The sequence below is a fragment of the Penicillium canescens genome (assembly GCF_028828765.1).
Source record: "Penicillium canescens strain IBT 15451 chromosome Unknown utg000003l_segment0_segment0, whole genome shotgun sequence".
NCBI classification, from domain to species: domain Eukaryota; kingdom Fungi; phylum Ascomycota; class Eurotiomycetes; order Eurotiales; family Aspergillaceae; genus Penicillium; species Penicillium canescens.
Genome location: NW_026703965.1, coordinates 3132706 through 3156571, shown reverse-complemented (window position 1 = coordinate 3156571; position 23866 = coordinate 3132706). Strand labels below are relative to the sequence as shown.

The window sequence follows — 23866 nt, the reverse complement described above, 5'->3', positions numbered from 1 at the left end:
AATGCTACGTCATGATGCCCTTGGTCGATCTACTTTTTCCTTGGTATACTCTTATTTCTTAGCTATACATGTATTGCAATCAGGATGTGTCGTAGATGGTGAGACACCACTGACAGTTATGAGGTCAAATAGTATAGAATAAATGTGAATTCCAAAACTCCTCTATAATTACTCTACAAATTGTGAAAAAAGCAGTTATTCGCCCGGTTCTTTCTCCAATCAAGTCACATGGCTCTTTCTGCCTGAGGCTGCAATTCTATACAAAGTTCCGCGTCGAGAATGTTACCTGCATGCATCCTCGGCATGGTGACATCCACTCCGGTGTCTCTGATCTCGACATGCCTCGGTGAAGCTTCTATGCAGCGATATTTCCGACCTCTTCTCTCCTTCCGTCCATTCCACAGCTCTGTTGCGGCAGCCAAGACACCCGATCTCTTCGCTAACAGCCTCCGCAAGACCCTAGAGGCTCATCGATCCGCCAATCGGGCTCGGCTCGTCCGAAAAATATACCCGAAAGAAGATCCCCCGGGACTGTGGCGCCCTGAGATCCCAGTCGAGAGTCGCGCGGGCTACCAACCGCCGACGGAGCCAGCTCTACCAAATTCAGAATACTCACCTGATACCCCCAAACCGACATCTAAGAAAAACCAAAGCAAGCGCAAAGATAATATTGAGGCGCGGTCTCGTCAACCATCCCTTGATCGAGCTGGAGGAGATGCGATTCAACCGGCAGGGAATGGGCGGCCGGAACAATCTCCATGGCTGAAAGGTCTGGCTCTGCCTCGTGCCAATGGCGAGACAAGCCTGGACATGGAGATCCGCGCATTGGACCAGTACCTTATGCCCACTTCTCAAGAGACAGACCAAATCGAAAAGCTCAGGGCAGAGGTAGCCTCACTTCTTGAGGCGGTAGTTCCGCACGCACCCAGAATAATTGGATCGCACTGCACCGGTCTTGTCCTGGCGCACTCAGATCTCGATTTCATCTTACCATATGAGGACCTTCCACGTTCACCAGATCGCGATCGAAAACCCAGTCCTACCCGGCCTCAGATTCAAGATGCCCATATCCGCCTCCTCCGTCAAGTCGAGAGAGCCTTGCAACATACTGATGCGTTCAATGGCCAGGTTCAATTATCTGACAAGCGCAACCCTGCGTTATCAGCTCGGCACCGGCCAACGGGACTTTTGCTCCAATTCTACTGTGGTGAGGGTGTCCCTGCCATTACGGAGTATCTGCAGGATTACCAGGCCGAGTATCCCGGCCTCCGGCCTCTGTATGCCACAACGCGTACATTGCTAGAGGCGCGCGGCCTGTTCGGCTCACCTCAGGCGAGCATTGGACCAGATGGGCTAGCCATGCTCATCGTGGCCTTCCTCAAGATGAACCACGGCCGTTTCACAGGGCCCAATCGCCTCGGTGACCAATTCCTTGCCCTCTTGCATTTCTATGGCACTGAAGTTGACCTTCAGTCCGTCGGCATCGCAGTGGATCCTCCTGGACTCTTCGACGCGAGCTCATTACTAGCTACCTCAGATGTTGATGAACTCGCCCACCAGCGCGGCCAACGTTCTCTCATCAATACCAAGCGTACCGCCGCAGCAAAGGGGAACCATCTTGTTGCACACCGGCTGTGCATCCAAGATCCGACCCATTATATGAACGATCTGGGCCGTTCATGCACTCGCACATCTGAGTTGCAGGGCGCTTTCGTGACTGCGCATCAACAGCTTCGTCAAGCATGCGACAATTGGACGAGTAACGGCAAGAACAGGAATTTGAGTATTCTTACGACTGCCCTGCATGCCAACTTTGATACCCTGGAGAACGTTCGCAATCAGCTCGTGTACCTGGGTAACCATTCCTAGATAACACGGCGAGCGACGAAGCAGTAGAAAAAATAATCCATACAGCCTAATAATAGTTCAACACCTTTCCCCTCTTATATTTTTCCGATAGTAGGGATTGAAAATTATTTCTTTTAATATACTCCATGCGCAGGAGCATGCAACAAAGACAGCCGCCAGCCGAAAAGCTAAGAACAAAAGTCTAAAAAGACCGAGTGAAAATGCATCAATCGCTATAACGGCGCTCGAGACTTTGAACAAAGCAAATATTAACAAACAGTTGGAAAAAACAGAAAGACGCCGACAAGTGCAAAGCAATACAAGCAGAGAGATTAATTGCTATATATCGGTTAGTATTTGTTCATGTGCCAACCTAGGCTGGAGGTCGAGGAGTCAACTTACTAGATCTCCAATGGAGAGATCTGATCCAAAGCATAGAGCCAGTTTCCACCCTGCTCTTCTTTCTCGAGCCTATCAACATGTTAGTAAATAATACACACATTGAAACCAAGGAGTCAACATACCAATCATACGGCCAGGCGATGAGATGGCCCTGGACCTTGTTGAGGAGATCCTCTGCGCGTCCCTTATCCAGGAACTCGTCTCCGCCAAGGGGATCACGCTTAGAGCCAATAGTGGTAGCCCTCCGTCTACGTCTGCGAGACTGGCTGGTCGAGTTCAGATTCACAGCTTCGGAGTAATCGACTTGGACCGATGTCGCGCGAGGCTTCTCAATATCGTCGCCTGCGACGACACTGTCATCGCCGGATCCGTTTTGCGCGGTAGTCAACAGATTTGGGTCTGAAGCCACCTTCAAAGGGGCCTTTTCGTCAATGGAAGACAGCGTCTCTTGCTTAGCCAACTGCTCGGAATGGGGGCGGTTGGCATCTGAGGGTCGAGCGCTGAGCTTCTCGTCGATTGTCTGAGGGGATTTCGGATCCGTTGGCGGAGTGTCGATCTTATTGGGACTGATGAAAGATAATGGAGAGGTGATTGAGATGGGTGAGCTGACTGAACCAGCTCCAGGAGGTCCGCTTTGCTTTTGCTGGGCTGGCTGGGCGGGTTTGTTGCCCTGTTGGCTCTGCATTTCTGCAAAGCGCTCGCCATATGCGGCGTACTCCTTGTACTCCTTCCAATTCTTGACCTCGCTGTCCGGCATGCAGCGGAACACAGATCGGTAGATTTTTGTGTTCTTTTCAGCGACGGCTTGCCATGTGTCCAGGTAGAAACAATCGATGACTGGGTCCCTCATGCAGTCCTTATCAATGAAGATACGCTTGAGGTCTGGGACGGAAGGATGTGGGTGTTTGAATGTCTCGTGGTCTTCTCCCTTAGACATAATCAAGCCGACACCGTTGGTTTCAGACTCGCGACTTGATGTTCCAGAGCCGCCATGGTTCTGTGCCGAGGCATCTCCATTTGCTTCAAATCCGCGCATGATATCGCTCGAAGACCCAGGCCGTAGATCTTTGCGGGTCGAGGCTGAGCGGGACGGCTTTTGTGAAGAGTATGGCCGCTCAATCGTACCCTTGCCTTCTGAAGCAATTGGCGAGAGCAAGGCCTCGGATTTATTAGCCACCATCTGCGAATCACGGCCAACTCCCAATCCAGCTGAAGTGGCAGCTTTCAAATGGTCAGCGCCGTCACCATTTACGTCCTTCCTATGATCAGGGTTATCAGTGACTCGCGGGTCAGCAGTGAGCTTTCGGTTCGATTTGAGGTTAGGGTTGCTACCCTGTTCCCAATCGACGTCATGGTTGAAGCTATACATGTTCTCTGAGCGAGAAAGGAACTCGTCTTGGACACGATGGCGACGCTCGATCATCTCCCTCTCATCTTGACGTTCGATGACCGATGACCCAGAGTTTCTACGCTCGCGGTTGTCAGCTGGGCGGCCATTACCCTCGGCGACTTGGATCTTGCGCAGCTCTTCTTCTGTAGCGAAGTCGTGCTCCATGAGTTCGTCGACATCAATTCCAAGATGCTCTCTCATCAGGCGCATGCGCAGTGTATGCGGGAATCGACCAACAAGGTATGGCTTGCCATTCATGCTTGACATGATCATATCAGTGTCTCGCACGATAGACGCAACCTCGGAATCACGCGATCCCAACATGGATCGTTCGTTGATATTTGCTGATCCAATAATAGCAGCACGATCATCCACAACCATGCACTTGGCGTGAATGTAAAGCTGCTCGGTCACCAGCTGCTTCTGCGGTCCGATCTTGCCCCAGGCTCGCAGACTGAAGAATTGAATATAGTCCTCGGGTTCAATTCCAAGAGCGCGGAGGCGGCCGAAGATGGAGGTTTCTCCACGGCAGATACTGCGGTATTGACATTGCATGATGAGACGCACACTAGTACCACCTTCGCTATCGACTGTGTTCTGGAAGCCGGGCATCAACGGAATGACAATGACCGCGCGCCATGCTTCCTCGTTCTTGGCAGCTCGGACGATACGTTCAACCAGGGCATCTCCAATGAGGTTCTCGATCTTCCTGCCATCAATCTCGCAAGTACTGATGAAGAACTGGTTTTCGATGTAGACGAAATGTTCAGATTCCTCGATCATCTTGACGTAGGCATTCATAATACTGTGTTCGGTGACATCTGGGGTTCCGGTCGACCACATGCTGCTGGAACGGAGAATCTGTACTTCACATGTTCCGTCCAGACCCAGGGCTTCTAAATCAGCGGGGTTGAAGTCGGGCGGTGGCAAGAGGAAGGGAGTCGGTCGAGTGGGCTTGCGCTGGCGAAGGATATAATTCCAGCGTTGCACGAAGTGACGAGTAAGATCCCGAGCAGGCTGGCCGACGACATGCATGGAGATATCGTGCCAAGGCATACGCGGCACAACGTTGCGATCATACATCTCCTCATATGGCTTATCAAGATCATAGAAGTCCTGAATTCTGGGGTTGGAGTAGTCCTTTCCAGGCCAAAGCTGACAATGGTCTGCATCCTTAGGACCATCCGTGGTTTCGAAGCCAGTGGGCTTGTCATCGGTCAGCTGATGCTGCGGAGTATCCCAACGACCAAAGCATAGATCAATACCTCCAACAAATGCCAGAGTGTGATCAATAAGACAAAGCTTTTCGTGGTGGGCCCAGAAGAAGGTGTTTTGACGGAACTGATTTGGTGAACGCTGGACGAAGATATTGGGGTGGAGGTCAAGGAGAGAGAACTTGGAATACTCCGAGTCAATGGGAATGGCAGAATTAATATTGCGATACATGATCACAAAGACTTTGACGCCCTCACGAGCTTTCTGCTGCAGGAGACGGTCCAGCCGCCATTTCTGACTGATGGCGGCAGGGCGACGCAGGTACAGCTCTGGACTCAGCCACCAGTCGTGGATGTAAATGACATCCTTCGCCTGGTTGATTGCTCGCGAAACAACCCACATGTGGTCCCGAGCATCAACTAGCCATTGTGCAAAACACTTTTGTCGCACAGGCGCAAAACTGTCGAACCGGTTGGGCTGCATCCAGGGGGTGTTGTCAGCCATGAAACGGATCGAGTCTTCAAACTGCTGGAGTTGACGCTCGTTTCGAGCCAGCAGTTTCAGCTTACGTTCCGAGTTCTCAAGTCGGAGGGTGTGGTGCTGAGGGTGTCTTGCAGACTGCTTCGCGGACTTGGCAAGATCCTTTGGATTTTGGTTGCGAAGGCTGATCTTTTGTGTCTGGATCTTGAAATGAGCATCCACCAAGAAAACATCGTAAATATTCATCTCCTCTGGGGAATCCACGCAGACGACGTAGCTGTGTCTGACCAAGAACCACTTGGGCCAATGCCGCTTCTTGATCAGAGAGGGAGTCAGGGCTTTCCGGAAATCAAGACCCTTTGAGGACTGAATGATCAAGAACCCTTCTTTGCCGTGATAACTACCTTCTGCGGCCAGACGAACACCAAGAGCAGAAAGTTCCAAGAATTTGCACAGACGGTTACTGTCAGCTCTGAAGATCAAAAACCTGATCATCTTTTGCAAATAGAGCTCGAGCTTCTTTCGCTGCTTTTCTGGGTATGTTTCTTTTTTCCCGGTCACTCCTTCGTGGGTAGAGGGAGGTCCTGCAGCTGACTCGCCTTCCTGGTTGGTAACGCTGGACTTTCTGCGGATGATTGCTCCAGAGACTCGACGCTGGCTTGGTTGTTGGCTCTGTTTCCTCCTCATCGGCCTCTCTGTTCCACTCATTCCCTCAGCACCAGTCTCGTAACCACCTTCCTCATCTTCATCCTCAAATTCGCTTTCAAGACCACGCACACCACGCATGTAGGGGAAGGCGCTCCTGGGGAAACGAGGGAGACTCGGGCTGTTCTCGCTCGTCCGTAGCTGGATGTATTTTTGTGTGCCCAGGTGGAGCTTGTACTTGAGATGCAGATTGGCAAAGTCTCTCAGGGTGCGGAAGATGATCCACTTCATCCGCGTCATACCACTGCCATATTCCATCTCAATTCGAAAGACCAAATGGCGATCACCCGAGCTGGAGTCAACGCGGCTGTCCGTAACACGAACCTTGAGCTGCTCCAGGAGGATAGGGATTCGCTTGCTGCCATGTTCGTCACGTTGGAACGCACTGGCCAAAATCAATGCAGCGGGCACAGCCGAAGCGAGTTCAGCAAGAAGCTCGGCGGACTTTTTGCTGTCCACAGTATTGTCTGGCTTTCGTCGCTGGCCAATAAGCTTGAGACCGGCTTTGATCTGCTTCCATCGCTGAGCACTGGCGCTAGTACCACGTTCATTCCGATGGCGTCTCCAACTGGCTGCTAAGCTCTCTTCATTTCCAGGCCCGGCGAACCCAGTCAATCGTCTCAGATTACTGGGCCGCTGTTCGTCCTGGGTGCCATCTGGTTGCCGCCCGGTGTAGCTCAGGCCCCGATTGGCAGCCCAAGGGCGGCTTGTACGACGGTTGAGCCTCTCACGGCCTTCATCTTCCGAGACACCCTCACGCTGCTGGGGTGTGAAGTCCGTAGTGCTGGCTCTTCGGGGGAATAGATTGGTCCGATAGTTTTCAAAGGGCGCAAAGGAAGAAGCGAAATGGAAAGATGGTCGGCGTGTGGTTTTAGGTGTTGTAGGTGCGGTGTGAGATTCCTCCTGTTGTTGCTTGCGACGCCTGGGCAATTTCTTCTTTTCCCGGCGCTCGCGTTGCTCACCTCCGCTCTCTTCTGCGTCGGCATCAATCTCACTCCCCTCCTCTGCCAGAGGCTCTGGGAAACGGAATTCTCCCCTTTCTGAGCCCGGGGTCGCAACGTCGGGTTGGACTGGTCGGAAGTCCGCACTGGCACTGCTCGGGGATCGTGAATGTGAAGTAAAGGCAGGTGCAGCGGCCAATGATTTGAGCTTGCCGAACAAAGATTGTTTCCCTTTTGGACCCTCCTCCTCGTCACCGTGTAGAGACGCGGGCCGCGATTGCGGCCGGGACTGAGCTTCGGTATCGGTGTCTCGGAATTGCACGCTCTGGGCACGGGATGGAGGGGAGACTCCAGGAATAGATGATTGGCGTTGATGGCGAGGCCATGGTTGCTGCTCGTCGGTCGACCGGTTTGGCGGTCGAGTACTCAGGGATGATCTGCCCCTCGGAGAGCCATGCTTTAGTGAAGACGGACGATTTTCGGTGTCCTTCAGTATCCTTCCAGCTTCCTTCATCTGATAGGAGTCCAGGCCTGCATTCTCGTCTGTGGTCGGCGCCCGTTTAAGGGAGGCTGGTTTCTTCGTATCGGTAGGGGAAGGGAAGGGCGACGCTAATTTTGGACCGTTTGAGATGGAAAGGGGCTCGGGTTTCTTCGAGTCGGTTTTGAGAGAGCCAACTTCAGGCTCTTTGTGAACTGAAGAGGCCGACATATTGTCAGGGTGGTGCTAATGCAAGGTGATTAACAGTTGCGGTTTATGTGGCGAGTCAGGAACCACTTTACATACGTGTGGATCAATCGAGACCCTGTCACAGTGCAAAAGTTCTTCGCGTCATGCTAGGATTGAAAAGCGCAAAAAAAAATATATTAAAAAAAAGACAAGTGAAGATGGACACGCGAGTGTTGACATTAAAGGAGCGTTGGAGATGATTTAGTTCGGTGGAGTTCCGCCCCAGTTGATGCGCTCCGACTGGAGAAAGGCCCGCTGAACAGCCACAGAGCGGGCGGTCAGACTGAAAAAGGGGTTGGGCCAACTACAGTATATTGTAGTATAGAAGTATGAAGTACGACAGTGTTTAGATGTAGATTCATTGATTAACAGGGCTTTGCAATATCAAAGTGTTCTAAAGGTATATATATATATATATGTCTCAGTAGCGTAGCAGTACATCCTTAACCCAATTAAGTACATTTGCAAAGATTAGAAATTCAATAATTAGATGCTAAGCTGCAGAGCATAGATTTATGCACTGAGATATAAGTCTAGATCAACAATAAACTATACGTTGAATGTGCCTAGGGACAATATGTGTAAGGCCCTCGGCTTTTCTTAGTATACCCGAGTCGCCGTTAAACAACCATCTACTCTCCCCGCCATTTCACCCCTCAACCACTCACCTTGCTTCTCATATCCTACTGTCCAATTCCAATATACAGTCTGTCCCGTCCCAATGACCGACCCATTGAAGTCCTTTGACGACTCGGGCCGGCCGAAGCCGGCCAACATCTCCAAGAAAGTCTACGCAATTGCCGGCATTTCAGTAACAGTCTTTGGATTGGAAGAGCTCCATCCAGAGGCATCCGAAGTAGCATGCTTATGGCTCCTTCACCCCAGACTGGCTACTCAAGAACGAATGACCGGCATCGCCAACTCAACCATCACCGACTGGAATACAAGAAATATAGATACGCCTTCGGCTAAGGGATTGATTGCTGTTTCTTTTGACCAGCGGAACCACGGAACTCGTATGGTTGATCCTCTTGCCAATGAGGCATGGAGACAAGGCAATCCTCGCCATGCGCAAGATATGTTCTCTATTTTCCGTGAGTGAAAGTAATCGAGGGTTGTATTGGTACGATTTCTAATGTTTGAAACAGAGGGCACTGCCAGAGATACATCGCTGCTGATGGACTACCTCGCAGCCTACACTTTCCCCAGTGGTGAGCACAAGATCACCGAGAACCTAGTTCTGGGTGTCTCATTGGGCGGACACGCAGCGTGGAGCTGCTTGCTGCATGAGCCTCGCGTTAGTGCCGGTGTAGTTATCATTGGTTGCCCGGACTATATCAACCTCATGGCAGACCGCGCACGACTGTCGAAGCTTCCATCATGGACAGAGAGCAACCCTCCAGGTGCGAAGGTTCTTGGCTCGGAGGCTTTGCCAACATCATTCCTTGATACGGTCAAGCAATACGATCCTGCTAGTATGATGCTGAAGCATGTGGACTGCGGGCCCTCAGCTGGGCCATTGCGCGAAGGAACCTTGCCTCAGCCATCGGAAAGCGAGCAGCAGACACTGCGGCCACTCTTGACCAAGTGCTTGGCTGGTAAGCGCATTTTGAATCTGTCTGGCGGCGTAGACAAGCTTGTGCCTTATCATCGCGGAGAGCTGTTCCTCAATTGGTTCAAGCAGGGGATCTCGTCCGATGGGTGGTTTGGTGACGGTGCTGTGTCTTTTGAAGACATCATTGACCAGACGGCGGGTCATGAGGTGACTGAGAAGATGGTCGACGAGGCTGTTCGGTTTATCAGTGAGACACTGGCAGATTCGGATAAGGCCGGCCGACGAGGTTCGGTGCGGGAGTCGAAGATCTAAGATGTACATATGTGACGAGTTGAACGTGTAGAACGACACAGTTATATGCCATATGATTTGACCATAACAAAGTCGAACATCAATCGCAGCCGACATACCTTACCACGACCGATGATTCTACGAAGACGTAGCCCATACCTAATCGGGACACAACATTGGAAGCACATGCCCAGGACTAAGCAGCTTTGACCATCCAATCTACATGAGCAAGTCTCAGTAACACTGACACGTCGCCCTCAGATAGCGAGCGCATGAACAAGTTGAAAAAATCCTCCTTATGGTATTTGTTTAACACAATGTGAAATCGTAAGGGCATTCGGAGGCCATGCTATGCTGATTTGCATACACAAAAAACCCTTTTTCTTTTCGATCGCCAGTACCGATACTTTCGATCCCGACAGTCTCATTTTGAGTTTCCGATCGTCCTCCGTGCGAACGAACTTGATTCACGCAAGACCGAACACAGGGCTGATGTTGCCCCTATTCACCCGCCTTTTCCAGAAACACCAACTTGAATCAACGCTTATGCGACGAGCTCAACAACACCACCGGCGGCCTTAATCTTCTCCTCGGCGTCACGGCTGACATAGCGGGCACGGACGACGACGGGGATCTGGGGGAGACGGCCCTTGCCGAGGACCTTGGAGTAGCCGAGGGGAAGGAGGTCGATGACGGGGGCGACGTCGGTCTTCTTGCCGCTCAGGTAGGCATCACGCTGCTCGGTGGGGACGAGGGACCAGAGCTGTGAAAAAAGAGACCATTGGTCAGCGATATTATCCAGATAAAAATTGGTGCCGTATTCCATCGTGTCAATTGGCCCTTTTTGTTCGTTCGGAATTCGCTGTCGGTTCCATTTCTCCATACACCCGGGACCAATCCACACGAATTTTTTCTTTTCACGGCTCGATTCGGATATTCAAACGTACCTTGTCAACGTTGACAGTGGGCTTCCAGAACTGCTGGTTGGTCTTGTGGAAGTACCGCATACCAACCTTACCGAAGTAACCAGGGTGGAACTTGTCAATGTTGGTACGGTGGTGGTGCTGACCACCGGCCATACCACGACCACCGGGGGACTTGCGGTGCTTGCCGATACGACCGTAACCGGCCGAGACGTGGCCGCGGCTGTGTGAAGAAATCAAAGGTTAGTGACATGTTGGATATGCGATGTCGAGATGATCTTTTTGACGTCGCGATCTGCGGGAAAAAGAGTTCGATTCAGACGGCACAGGAAAGGGTGTCGACTCACTGCTTCCGGGTCTTCGAGAAACGGGTAGGCATCTTGTCGGCGGTGGTGTTTCGACAAGACCGTGTGTATTGGGCGTTGAAGGGGGAGGGTCGTTCCGTCTTGGATGTTGAAATCCAGGCTTGGGCAAGCTAGAGTGTGCGCTAGCAAATTCGCTTGTCCCGTGATAGGGTCAAGCCCTGACCCTAGCTTTGTCATGACCACGTGAGCTGCTGATAGTACACCGCCTACTATTTGTTTATTCTGCCGGGTTTATTTAGGGCTGTTTAGTCCAAAATTGACATCATAGGTTGGACTAACTTACATTAGCCTGAGTTACATGTAGTCAACACTGCTTTCCATGTATGCAACCTGTTGGTCTATTTTCGCCTTTAATTTTTACTTTTGCTCTGTGCTACGCCTCTTTTCGGCGAAAAACTTGAAAAGTCTTTGTACGGTCATCTGAGCCGCCCGCCTGGGCGGTGCTGGCACCAGACTCCCTCGAATCCAACCAGGCAATTTTCCCTGGATGCGAGGCGAATCATATCGGCGGTCGATCATGACAATTGCAGCATAATCATTGACATGTCGAATAGCTCGCCCAATACATTGGTTCACTGCTCGCATGCAAGAATTCTCATAAAAGTCTCTTCCGGCCGCTTTGCCTGCTGCTTTCCTTTCAGACTCGGAACCAGAGGCCTGCTTGTAGGCCTTTTCCTCGAGGTACTGGATCTTAGCCTGCCAGACAGCGCTGCGAATGTTAGGGAATGGTAGGCCAATGATAAAGACGCCTCGCCCCAGCTTATCAGAAAAGTTGATGCCTTCTGACAACTTTCCACCTACGATAGAAAGAAGCAATGCCCCAGATCCCGATTCAACTGCATCGGTATACTCCTGTAGCAATGCGTCTGTTGGTGTCACTGCTTCACGGGACTCGTAGAGAACCTTCTTCTTTCGTTCCAGTAGATCGAGGGTGGATTGACCGTTACCGTTGGGTATTGGTTTCTTCCAGATATTCACAACCTGGCTTAGGTAGTCATAACTGGGGAAAAAAGCAACAACGCCATCTGGGATGATTTGGCAAAGGGCTGCTAAGGTGCGTCCAAGGTCGACAATCTAGCGAAAATTTTAATAAAGCACAATAACGTGTCTGGGCTGTGGATATCTTACCATTTTTTCGGAATTTCGTTTCTCATAGGTGAAATCGAATTCAGACCCCAAAAGCCCTTGCGTCAAGGACTGCGCCACTAGGTTGGTTTGTGGAATAACATGGCCATAGCTGAAAGTACCAAGTCGCTCCGGAGGCAGATATGAGAACAAATGGTTTACATAGTCTGACATCTATACACAGAGTTAGGGCATGGTATTGTAAATGAGAAGAAAACTTACAGGGGACATGGTACCGCCAGCCAATATGACGGCCCTGGCATCTTCAGCAATCTCTCGGAAGTGGTTGGTAGGGTCCAGAAGCATGTATTTCAGCATGGTATCGTCTTGACTTTTTTGATAGAAGAGGCGTCCCTCTTCTGAAGGGTTCATCAATGTAAGAAGAAAGCTTTGAATATGGAACAAGACCGGCATAGTGGTCTTGTCTTTGGAGCGGCCAGGTTGTGCCTCTTGTGTCGATTCAACGTACCCATCCACTTTCCGGGCGAGTTTGCTTTCTTGAAGATACCGAGTTAGCTTGTAAGGGTTGATCTGATCAACTCCTTTGCCAGCCATGAGATCTGACGCCTGCACTGATCCTTCTGATTGCCCCTTTTGTTGGGAGATTGACCGTAGATGATTTGCAATGGAGCTCACCAGCCGAATGACTTGGGCAACATAGTTCCGATTCTTTCCTATTAGCCGATTCTTGAACTTGCGAGCATATGCCGTCAGCTGCGTGATGGCAGTTTGCAGTTGATTCAGTGTGACTGATACCGAATGGATACCGGCGATTGCATCCATCAGGTTGTGGGCTTCATCAATTATGACAACGTGACCCTTGACGGACAGATTGAGAGCTTCACGGGCAGATCTTTGCAGCAGCAGTGGATATGGGAGTGTTATAATCTGGAATTTGTTAGCTTTGCAAATGTCGTAATTGCATGCTGTAGAACTGACCTCGCTATGTTTGATAACCGGACGGGATGCATAGTAGGGACATATTCCAAGCTCTTTACCGACCAAGCCGATGTCTTCAATATCCTTGATTGTCGCCAGAGTATGGTCCCGAAATTGAAGAGCTAGAGCCTCATCGTCTTTAGATGGAAGGAATGCGCACTTCTTATCAGCCGCAACACCGGACTGTTGTAGATCTAAACACATTTCGTTGATTGCGGTATTGTTCTCCAAAGCCCGAACTTTGGGGTTGATGCAAAGATTCTTCCTAGAACCTAGCGAGAGATGTTTCACACGCTCTTCGAGTGCGAAGAGGTCATCTTTGCTCTCTGGATCAAGGTCGCTAGGTATACTGGACGGGAACGTGACTCGCCGCAATTCGCCGGCAAATTGACTCAGTTGAGAGTGCGTTCTTGAGCAATAGAAGATTTTCACCTCGTCATCCGCATCGTCGCCTTCTTCTTTCTTCTGGGAAGAGAACTGCCCTTTGAACCGTTCTAATAAAGCCAACGTGCTCGCAGACAGACCATCGTTGCCAGAATCAGGCTTTTTCTGCTCTGTGTCGCTGTCATAGTCATCGAGAACAAATTGTCCTTCGTCGGCAGTCTCAGACGCTGGCGCTGGTTCGTCAAGTCGCTATCCAGGTTAGTATATGGCCTTTCCCAAAGCAGGGATATTCATACCTGCTTTTTTCTAGGCCGCTCGGCGCTGTCCTGGGCCTGCTTTAGGCGTTCTTCCTCCTGGCGAACCTTGGCGAGTCGAGCCTCAAATTCCTGTCGCTTCTCGGTGATGGCCCGGCGGGATTCCCGCTTGGCAAATTCGATCATCCACTCTGGCTCACCATCATCGCCTCAAACATGTCAGCTTGTAAGCTTATCTCACTGATAAGAATAGACATACATGTTGCATCGTCGACCGTCTCTTGAAACGCCTCGCGCTTGTGGTCCCGTAGCCATGTCAAAGAGCCACAGATTAAGCTTAGGGATTTTCCCTAATTGGGAGAGGCTTAGCATTGATGTCACACGGTTGAGATCCCTGTCTGTGGCTGATGCACTTACAGTACCTGCACGGCACGTTAGATTGGAAACAAACAGCTAGTGGCCGCGCTTACCAGTAGGGGATTCAAAGATGGCGATCTTGCTCTCTTCCAAACAGCCATACAGAGCCTGCATAAATTGCTGTTGGATCTCGTATGGCGTATAAGGATGGTGGAAATCGCGCATAGTGGAGGACATGACGTGAAAGTACTAAGTTTCGGTATAGTCCCCGAGCAGGAGGGTTTGAAGGGATAAAAATGGAACACCGCGGTGGAGTTCATAAGGCTCCAGTCAAAAAGGAGACAATAACTTGCGGGTCCCGGGGCTACTGCACGACAGAGAAGCCAATAGATGGAAGTCGAGAAGTGCCCTTTGCCATCGCCATTGTCTTAGACCTGTCAAATATGAGGCTAAGGGGGGACTAATAGATCTCCCTATTATTAAACGCGGATGTTTGACCTGGCGGGGGTGGGGAAGGAGTAAAGAAGAGATGTTTGTGTATGGCTGTCCGCAAAGTGGGCTGGTTCAGTTACCCTCTCTTGGCGCACTTTTTTCATTTAGATGCCCCCCTCTCTCTCTCTCCTTTCCCCTCATATGTGTTCGATGTGCGTCTATTGCTAAGATACGCGTCTTACACTCGGTCTTTGCTAGCTGCTCTCCATATCATAGGCCTCCCCCCTCATTTCCATAATGAACAGACCGCCACAGGGCCGTGGTCAGCCACGCGTGGGTGCGACATGGTATCCAGGGGGCCAGGATGACTTCTACATGCCAGAGGTCATATCCCCCTCTCCTCAGCGGTAAGTCAATCTACTCTCTGCCATATATCTACAAGATGCCGAAAGTACGAGTATTGATTCACCCCGGCAGAGTCATGGCCGACGTGCCGGAGCACATGCAGGACAACATTGCTCAGATGGAACATAACGCCCGAGACCCCCGCCGTGGTCAGCAGTCACCCGCGCAGTACCAACGCGCCCAGGCTCACTTCCCCGAGCGAACCTCGTCCGCTGCCCAAGGGCCACCACAACACAATCAGGTCCACGACCCCAGTTCCTACGCGCAATCTGCGACCTATGACAGCATGGATCACCCCAATTTCTCGCCGTTTCCCGTGCTGCGAAATCCACCACCAAATGTCCCTCCCACCGATGAACAGCGAGAAGCCAGTTTAGAACGCGCGCGGATGGCGGTGCTTTCGACCACAGACCCGGAGATGCAACTGGCGTGGGCTCTGGACGCGCTGGCGTTCGTCGAGGTGGCCGCACAGAATGAAGCCCGCCTCTGTTTAACCCAGCCGCCGCGCCCGCAGACTCCACAGATTGAACGGCAGTTGCGGGTCGACGCAATGAACATTGTCGGCTTCTTAGCCGAACAGCGGCATCCCAAGGCGGAATTCATCAAGGGCATGTGGCTTGAGTTCGCTAAATTTGGTTATCCTCAGGATCGCAAGGAGGCATTCCGATGCTATTCGCGCGCCGCTGAGAAGGGGTATGCGCGTGCCGAATACCGGATCGGAATGCAGTTCGAGAGCTCGGGGGAGCCGGAGAAGGCGATTAGGCACTATCAGCGGGGTGTTGCACAGGCAGATTCTGCCTCATATTATGTGAGTATTTCGGAAACAGTGTTTTGAGCCGAGGCTTACATTCTGCAGCGCCTCGGAATGATGATTCTCCTGGGACAACATGGCCAGATCCAGGATTTCAACACTGGGTTGGAGTACATTCGATTGGCAGCTCAGTCCTGCGATCAGAACGCACCTCAGGGTGCATACGTGAGTTTTCTAGATCACTTCGGCCTGAATTATGCTGATATCGGACAAAGGTATACGGTATGCTTTTGGCTCGCGAGCTTCCTCAAGTGAGCGTCCCAGAAAGTTTCCTTCCTCTCGATCTCAATTTGGCACGTGTCAATATTGAAAAAGCTGCATATCACGGGTTCGCTAAAGCCCAAGTCAAAATGGGTGCTGCATATGAGTTGTGTCAGTTAAGTTGCGACTTCAACCCGGCGCTGTCGTTGCATTATAACGCACTGGCAGCTCGTCAGGGCGAACCCGAAGCTGAGATGGCGATCAGTAAATGGTTCCTATGTGGGCATGAGGGTGTCTTTGAGAAGAACGATGAATTGGCATTCACGTATGCGCAACGTGCCGCCCAGAGTGGCCTTCCCACTGCCGAATTCGCCCTTGGTTACTTCTATGAGGTTGGTATATTTGTGCCAGTTGATATTAAAGAAGCCCGGTCTTGGTACGCCAAGGCCGCCGCCAGCGGCAACAAGGATGCTTCGGGTCGGATTGAGAGTATCTCGCGCTCTAAGACGCTCTCCAGAAAGGACCACGAGAAGGTTGCCATCTCACGCATTAAGTCCACGCGATATACCGCTCACCAGCGAGGCGGGTCTTTGGATACGACGCCCGAGAATATACAAATGCCGGATCCTTCGCGAATGACCTTGTCTGACGGCCCACCGTCTGCTGCTCCTTACCCTGATCGTCCCCAGACCTCTCGTCCCCGGCCTCCGGGCCAGGGTTACCAATTGCAAGATACCCGCCCAAGCTCTGCCTTTGGCGTCAACCCGAACCTCCGGACCAATGGCCCGCCTGGCTATGGCGGTCCTTCTCCTGGTGGACCGGGATCTCGTACCCCGTCCTATGGACAGGGACCCTCCGGACCCATGAACTATCGCCAACCTGGCCCTGGCACACCCATGAGCGCGCCCGCCGGACCAGCAAGCCCCCAGGCTGCCAACATGATCAGTCCCAGCGGAACCCCGCGTCTCGATGTTGGTTACTCTGCACCAATGCCACCCCCAGGTGACCGCAGACGCCCGCCGCCACAACTCAACCAGGCCCCTCCGGACCGCAAGCCCATTAGAACTCCTGTCTCTGCCCACTCGGCTCAGTCTGGGCTGCCTTCGCCTAGAACTGCGGCCTCACCACGCCCACCGGGATCTCCTTCGTTCCCTCCCCGCATGGAATCGCGGCAGCCATCTCGAGGATCGGGCACCTCCACGCCCCAACCGCCACCCTCTATCGCATCATCGACCTCCTCAGCACCTCCCAAGTCTTCCGCTGGTAGCGCTGCTGGAAGTGCTGCTGGAAAGCCTGCCAAGTCCAGTGGCCAGCTGCCAGGCAAGGGACCCAAGACCTTTGAAGAAATGGGTGTCCCTAGTGCCAAAAATGACAGTGATTGCGTGAGTAAAGTAAAACCACTGGCAAGTGAACCAGAACTGACTTTTCTAGATTGTGATGTGATACCCCGGTCCGTTTCTGTCTTTCTTTGCGATGAATTCAGTGCGCTGTATTGCAGACGAGGTGTTCAATTTCATGTTTTGCATTTCTTTCCTTACACATAATCCCGGGATCCCAAAAGTTTCGTCGTCCGGGGGCGAATGGTCTCACCTTTTGAGAAAACTGCATTTTCACCCAGGATTTATGACTTTGGGGTATCTTTTTGTACATATGGTTATCTGGTCTTTTTTTTTTTTTTTTTTTTTTTTTTTTTGTGGAAATTTTTTGGGAATTAGATATCAGGAGTAACTATGAACTATTGTTGTTCCAATGTTTTCACTCTAATCCCACGTGAGGTCCAGATCCTTAAGATAGTTGTACCCGTCCTCAACTCAGTCTCTTACAAACCTTTCATCTTTCTGTCTTGCTATCTGTACGCCATGGCTCCTCGTAAAGTAAAGACTGGTGCCACTGCTGGAGAGGATGGTGAGATCCCAATTGGCTGCTTCAGGTCAAGGCTGATCACTCGAAGATGTCTCTATCGTCCGTGAATACCTTCGTGAGTATGCTTGGAGACTGTTGTTTGCTCAATGGCTTACCTCTTGTACAGGCCAACAGAAGTACCACTCTAACCATCTAGGGTATCCTCGAAGTAACTAACCCTGTCTGGTACAGCCGTCCTTATTCGGTTTGCTCCCCAGTATTCGAGACGCCAGAGGACACATTGTTGACAAGTTTAGGCCATCGATATATCTGCGAACCTCCACAACAAGGTTACCAAAAGTTAGTCTGGCATCACGAGCTAGTCGGCCTGTCTAATATATATCAGCCCATGCTACGAAGATTCTCCGGGATTTGCACGAAAAGAAGCAGATCGAAGGACGAACTTCTGGTAAGTCATGTTTATTTATATGAAGGACCTGCTAATTCTATGGCATCTACACAGGCAAACAGACAGTCTACCATGCACTGCAAGATCCCTCGGACACAGCCACCCCCGAAGCAGCAGCCGCGCTAAGCCGCGATATTGCAAACCTTCAAAGCCAACTCGAAGCATTCAAAGCCAATGAGAAGAAGGCCCGAGCCGCTCTGACAGCCCTGAAGGCCAAACCTCGGGTGTCTGATCTTCGCCAGGATATCACCCGCCTGGAAAGCGAACAAGAGGCGATCCAGGCCCGCTTGGCAAGCCGCCACGAGGATGATACAATTTCAATCTCGCCGGCTGAAAGAGCAAAGCTTGAAACCGAGAGGAAACAATGGCAGCGCCAGGTCGGCATTCGCCGTCGCATCTGTTGCGAGCTGTGGGGACGATGCTCTGAGGTTCTTCCGGAGAACGTGACTGCCCTGGAGCTGTGGGTAAGCTATGACACGACCAGGCGCTTCAAATGTTAGATCAGAATGTTGACAAATGCCAGGAATCTTTGGGGCTTGAAGGAACGCTCCAATAAGAGGTGCTGACGATGATCGTGTGGTGATCCTTCCAGTCCCCACTCGGTCACATCATTTGACATTTGCGGCTTTCAGTCTGAGCGGAGACTTGCTTGAGCGTGTATTTCCGGTGTGAACATTTGATTCGACAATATGCAGCAATCTGGAATGGAGGCAACGGTGGGAGGCAAAGGGAAATCAGATGGGCCTTGTCATGGGAACCGAGGAAAGCTTAAGCGAAAGGTGAGATTGTATAAGATAATGATGTTATTTCAGATACCTACGTCCGTAGTTATTTAGCTAGTTTGTGCGACTATTTACTCTGTACTGTTCTATCTATACCTCACTTTTGTACTCGGAGGTTGCTTTCGACACTCCGCCCACCGCCCGCCGAGCCTATCTCTTTCCCCTCTCCAATCTCCAAACCCCTCCCACTTCTCCATGCAGGTGTCTTCTCGCCCTCCTTCATCTCGTCAACACAGTCAAGCAGAGATGAGAGGTCGTGCGCCTCTTCCAGTTTCATCTGGGGCGGCGCCCCAGAACGGTCATACCCGCAGTCACTCGGGACTCGACGTTGCCCGCAGTCCTCCGAACCAGAGCAACAAGAGTAAGTGAACAAATTTCACTGAATCTCAGATACTCCCATTGTCTGGGCGGAGAGCAACAGGCTAATTATGTGCGTCAATTGCCTTTGCAGACACCAAACATGTTCCATGCAAATTCTTCCGTCAGGGTGCCTGCCAGGCAGGCCCCGCTTGTCCGTTCTTACACTCCACTGATGCAGGAATTGACTACGCCCCGTGCAAATACTTTACAAAGGTATGGAATTGATAGGAGCACTTACTTGCGGTTCGCATTTTGGGGGTATCGGAAGTTAACGGGCTGTGATTTGGTTTTAGGGAAACTGCAAGTTCGGCGCCAAATGCGCACTGGCGCATATCCTCCCCGATGGACGACGAGTCAACCGACCGACGGGAGGCATGGGTGGCCACCTCAATTTGGGTGGTCGAGTGAACCCACAGGCATACGTTAACCAGGACTCAGCCCTCACCAACTCCGTTCTCTCTCAGCAGCGCATGAACGGTCACGAGCAGCCTCGATATGCCCCGCAGCTCCCCCCGCAGGAGGAGTACGCATCGCTGCAACAGGCCCCCTACGATGCGATTCCGACGATTGACACGGGCCTTGCCTCCGATGCCGGATCTAAGTATGGGTCCCCGGCCGAAGATGTTCGTTTTCCGATGTCGCCCAACAACAACCACCTTACCGCTCTCGATGCGGGGCTCCCGGCTTCATTCGACAGCCAGGGTATCTCGCATGCTGCTCGTTACGGACCGGTGGCTGCTTCGATGCCATCGCAATTCGGATTGGAATCGCCTCCGGCTCAGAGACCGGCCCAAACCGACGCTTTCCGCAACCTGCGTGACATCTACGGCTCTAGCTTCCAGAGGAAGCCTTCTTCGAACATTGGATCGTCGCCTCCAGCCCCCGAAGACACCATTGGCCCCCGGTTCATGCACTCTGCCCGCCCTGTCAAGCCGCGCATGCTTTCCGCTAGCGTTCCCCGACCCACCGCCCTCGAGGACTGGGACGAAAACTTCCCGATGGAGGAGGACTATTTGCCAGTTAACTTGCACGACGATGTTCTCACCCCACAGGAGAAGCTGCGCCGACTCTCTCGGACTGACAACGACTTGAGCTCTAGTCACCGTGACATCAGCGGCCTCGGCATGACCAGTACCAGCTTTTCCAAGACTGGCTCTCCTTTGGCATCGAGTCCGTCTCGTTTTGGGGCATTGTTTGCCAAGCAGCGCCAGCGAAAAGAAGAGGAGTCTCATGGCTCTTCTTTCCATATTGGATCTCCTCTACGTGAATCGTCATTAAACCCAATCACCAGCCCTAGCCTTGGTCCTATTGGCAGCAGCCGTGCTTCCCATGATGGCTCGCCGTTTGTTTCAAGCCCTGGACGTCAGTCCTCGATGTCGATGATCTCTGAGCAGCTTGGTGGCATGTCCCTTCATCCTGGTCCCACTCGCCACACAGCAGTACCCCCTGCTCGCCTTGACCGAACCATATCCTCCCCGGTCACGAACAGCAAGATCGAAGAAGAGGAGCAGAGCGATCTGGTCTTCTCCATGGAGGAAGAAGAGGGTAACAAGCGGAGTGGTGCCCCGTGAGCCGACAATGAAGAGATAACCACCGCCTAACCCGCCCTATTTGTTCAATGTCCAAACAATCATCACGAAGATACGCCCCATGAGACGTCCACACCTGTGGACGATGTTGATACACATCAAAAGACCAAAAAAAGGGAAACTGGAGTTCATTGGACGCATAAGGGAGCATCAGAAGAGAACCAAAAAAAGGGTATCCCAGGACAAATCCAACCTTGGCTGACATTTCTCACGAGAATCTGTTTTGGCAAAAACAAAAAGGCAACAAAAGCTTCCTCTTCATAGAACTGGCCCAACAGCATCTTTTCTTTTCCTGATCACATTCGAAATCATCTAGACCAGTTATGTCACATGTGCTTTCCATTGAGCTTCCGGCCAGCCATCTACTGTATTAATCTCTGCTTTTATCTCCCCCGTGTGTTTACTCCGTGGGATCATTTTCCTCGACTATCATGTACATGGGTTGTCATCTCGACTCTTTGTTATTTTCTGCTTACTTCTACTTCATTCAGTTGATGAATTCACGACCCTATCCCGGTGTTTACTAGTATCCTGTATGCTCTCCACCTTTGCTTTCTCTCTTCATGTTCATCAGTGTGTCGGCTCCCTAAGAATGTACTGTTTCATCAGTTTTACATGTTAACATAACTACCTTGGTCCTAGGACTTCAACACAGGATTGCATTATGCTAGTCAATTGCCTCTTTGCTTCTTATGTTCTTTATAGGACTCATACACTCATTGCAAACTGGCCCCCTAGTACTGCAAAATTCCCGTCGCCTTTATGCGTACAAGCAGGGTCCTAAGAGTTGCCGGACAAGTTTTCAAGACACCACTTTCGTCAAGATTTACATACAGCATCCTGAATGTTTTCTTGCACGATGAAGGGGGACCGTTAGACGACATTTGGGTTCTAGAATGCAAGCCCTGGATAATCGAGATGGGGCCTTGTTCAAGTCAAAGAGCAATTCTCGTATCGCTAGGCACACTGTGAAGAAGGAGACTTGGCTAAAGAGATTGCAGGTGGCCCTCAGACTATATGGGAGAGAAGATGCTGCCGATGATGATGTCAGCTCGATGCCAAGGTGTTATTACGATGCTTTCTGTTTCTGTTTGAGTAGCAATCCATGAAGGTGCTTGTGTCAAGAATTTGAGGGAAAAAAGAGTAATAATGTAATGACTAGCTGTGTGAATTATGATGATCAATGAAACATATTTCGAAAGCCTCAGTCTTCGCATCTGTAACTGTTTAATCAAACCATTGCAGTCCAATGCTAGTTGGTCAACCCAGGGTCGAAAATGGCCAATGAATCTACTAAGGTGGAAGTGTATAGAACATACGAATGTACATTTGCAGCAGATGCTTGATATAATGCTTATCAGCCTGGGATGCCACCCAAAAACCAAATCAAGAATCTCATCGTATCATGCATCGGCTTTCATTGCCATTCTATGTGCATAAGGGTCGAGGATAGGCTGTGGCCACTAACTGCTTGTAGAATATGGGTTTTCTCGGTGGATCTTGGTGGATATTGGAATGCAGATTGCAACTGTCAGCGCTAAAATAACTACCTATCTGCCCTGTTTGTGTCGTATTGAGAAAGGTTTTTAGTATGAAGCTACTAGGCTTATTTTTGGATATTTTCGGGAAAATCCTCAATCAGAGATAGTGCGGGTCAGCGCAACTATCTGATCGGATACAGTAAGCAATACCAAATACTCCGGTGGTGATATGTACGCTGGTAGAGTGAGCTAGGGTATAGGGTATGCGGGCGATAACTAGGACCCTGCATGTCTCGAACCACCGATTGACCCTGACACCCACTCTCTTAGACGTTCGTCTTTCTTCTGTTCTTTTTCAAGACTCTGCTCTACATACTACATCTCTCGAAAATATAGGGATGCCATGTGAAAACTAATTCAGTTAAGCTTTTAAGGTCGATCCCGGATGTGACCTCCAAACAGCTTATGTTCCATGTGGCTGAACCCTAGTTCATAACACGTAGACTAAACAGTGGATAGTAGACTCCAATCCACGTAATTAGTATAGGAACGTCCAAGGTTGTCTTAGCTGTTTTACTAACAGTCCTAGCTACAGCATTAGACACATGCTCGCCCTAACCTGTTATAGACTACTATAATTAAGTCCGTGTCGTGGGGCGTAGCGGTGTATCTCTCACTCCTTGACCGTGCAGGGGAAGGTAGGATTACGATGATATGACAAAGTAAAACTAGGGGTCTATTTCGTGGAAAGAGAAAAGAGAACCAGTACGTACTTGGAATCCAGTGCGCTGCTTCCAGCGGACAAAGGTATAAATAGGACAGGAAGCCCACGTCTGCATGACTTTCTATCCATTATCAATCCCAACTACCTCTTCTCTTCTTAAATATTTCCATTCATCTAATATGAAGGTCCCCTGTTTCCTCGGTGCCCTTGCTCTGGTCGGCAGTGCAGCTGCCTGGAATGGTCAGTTGAGTGCCGATGCCTACAACCCAGGCGAGGGTGGTACAATTACCCAGGAAATCCACCTGCTTGACTACACTACTGGATCGAGATACGACGGTGTCCTTTATGGTGGTTTCAATGCTTGCACAAGCACTCAATGTTCCGTCTAGTAAGCTTATATGCCCCGAAAATAGCATCCAGATACAAAAAACTGACATACGACTAGCTTTCAGGAAGTCAGTGGCGGAAACTATCAATTCTCGACCAAGGTCTGGAGAACTAACGATGGATGCCACAACATTGATTTCTCGGGTGCTTTCGATGCTGGCCATGGGTACTGCTGTGGCTCGCTGCCTTGCAATATCTCGGCTTAAGTGTGAGGGTATATGTTCTCGTATCCTCTGATTATCTGGGGGAGATTGAACTGACAGACCAACAGAGTATGAGGAAGTTATTGCACCGAAGTCCTCTATGCAAAACGGATCTTCGTATAGAGAATTATAGCTAGTATACTGATACAAAAAATTCATGTTCAACTACCAACCTCTTCTTTGTAAACCATAATAAGCCCCGAGGTCAGATCGTACGCATGTCCGAACGTTCAAGCTTGAATCAACAACTGTCAAGTCTAAGACGATCACAGCCACGAA

The 23866-nt window shown here is 50.8% G+C and overlaps 9 protein-coding genes across 9 annotated transcripts; 6 read left to right on the top strand and 3 right to left on the bottom strand.

Moving 5' to 3' along the window:
* Positions 1-303: 303 nt before the first annotated feature.
* Positions 304-1869, top strand: N7446_004651 (uncharacterized protein; the record flags this gene model as incomplete). The annotated part of the gene is made up of 1 exon (XM_058513400.1): positions 304-1869. The coding sequence occupies one exon, from the start codon at positions 304-306 to the stop codon at positions 1867-1869; it is 1566 nt and encodes a 521-aa protein (XP_058374729.1).
* Positions 1870-2180: 311 nt separating this feature from the next.
* pld3 (phospholipase D) lies at positions 2181-7690 on the bottom strand (the record flags this gene model as incomplete). The annotated part of the gene is made up of 3 exons (XM_058513399.1): positions 2181-2187; positions 2251-2319; positions 2373-7690. The coding sequence occupies 3 exons, from the start codon at positions 7688-7690 to the stop codon at positions 2181-2183; spliced, it is 5394 nt and encodes a 1797-aa protein (XP_058374728.1).
* A 622-nt stretch (positions 7691-8312) lies between these two features.
* Positions 8313-9664, top strand: N7446_004649 (uncharacterized protein; the record flags this gene model as incomplete). The annotated part of the gene is made up of 2 exons (XM_058513398.1): positions 8313-8802; positions 8857-9664. Coding segments are annotated over 2 exons (1209 nt in total), but the record flags the coding sequence as incomplete, so codon positions are not given.
* A 434-nt stretch (positions 9665-10098) lies between these two features.
* Positions 10099-10856, bottom strand: N7446_004648 (60S ribosomal protein uL15; the record flags this gene model as incomplete). Its single annotated transcript, XM_058513397.1, has 3 exons — positions 10099-10317; positions 10502-10700; positions 10825-10856. 3 exons carry the CDS (start codon positions 10854-10856, stop codon positions 10099-10101), a joined length of 450 nt encoding a protein of 149 aa, XP_058374726.1.
* A 343-nt stretch (positions 10857-11199) lies between these two features.
* On the bottom strand, positions 11200-14126 carry chl1 (DNA helicase; the record flags this gene model as incomplete). Its single annotated transcript, XM_058513396.1, has 8 exons — positions 11200-11916; positions 11971-12141; positions 12190-12855; positions 12907-13539; positions 13587-13753; positions 13804-13894; positions 13962-13966; positions 14015-14126. 8 exons carry the CDS (start codon positions 14124-14126, stop codon positions 11200-11202), a joined length of 2562 nt encoding a protein of 853 aa, XP_058374725.1.
* Positions 14127-14630: 504 nt separating this feature from the next.
* On the top strand, positions 14631-17193 carry N7446_004646 (uncharacterized protein; the record flags this gene model as incomplete). The annotated part of the gene is made up of 5 exons (XM_058513395.1): positions 14631-14740; positions 14811-15546; positions 15595-15714; positions 15765-17132; positions 17182-17193. The coding sequence occupies 5 exons, from the start codon at positions 14631-14633 to the stop codon at positions 17191-17193; spliced, it is 2346 nt and encodes a 781-aa protein (XP_058374724.1).
* Positions 17194-17609: 416 nt separating this feature from the next.
* N7446_004645 (uncharacterized protein) lies at positions 17610-18617 on the top strand (the record flags this gene model as incomplete). The annotated part of the gene is made up of 8 exons (XM_058513394.1): positions 17610-17655; positions 17702-17728; positions 17780-17789; positions 17845-17857; positions 17910-17952; positions 17999-18061; positions 18116-18525; positions 18585-18617. 8 exons carry the CDS (start codon positions 17610-17612, stop codon positions 18615-18617), a joined length of 645 nt encoding a protein of 214 aa, XP_058374723.1.
* A 421-nt stretch (positions 18618-19038) lies between these two features.
* N7446_004644 (putative spindle poison sensitivity protein Scp3) lies at positions 19039-20774 on the top strand (the record flags this gene model as incomplete). The annotated part of the gene is made up of 3 exons (XM_058513393.1): positions 19039-19204; positions 19295-19416; positions 19497-20774. 3 exons carry the CDS (start codon positions 19039-19041, stop codon positions 20772-20774), a joined length of 1566 nt encoding a protein of 521 aa, XP_058374722.1.
* Positions 20775-23176: 2402 nt separating this feature from the next.
* On the top strand, positions 23177-23590 carry N7446_004643 (uncharacterized protein; the record flags this gene model as incomplete). Its single annotated transcript, XM_058513392.1, has 2 exons — positions 23177-23385; positions 23443-23590. 2 exons carry the CDS (start codon positions 23177-23179, stop codon positions 23588-23590), a joined length of 357 nt encoding a protein of 118 aa, XP_058374721.1.
* Between the last annotated feature and the right edge of the window lie 276 nt (positions 23591-23866).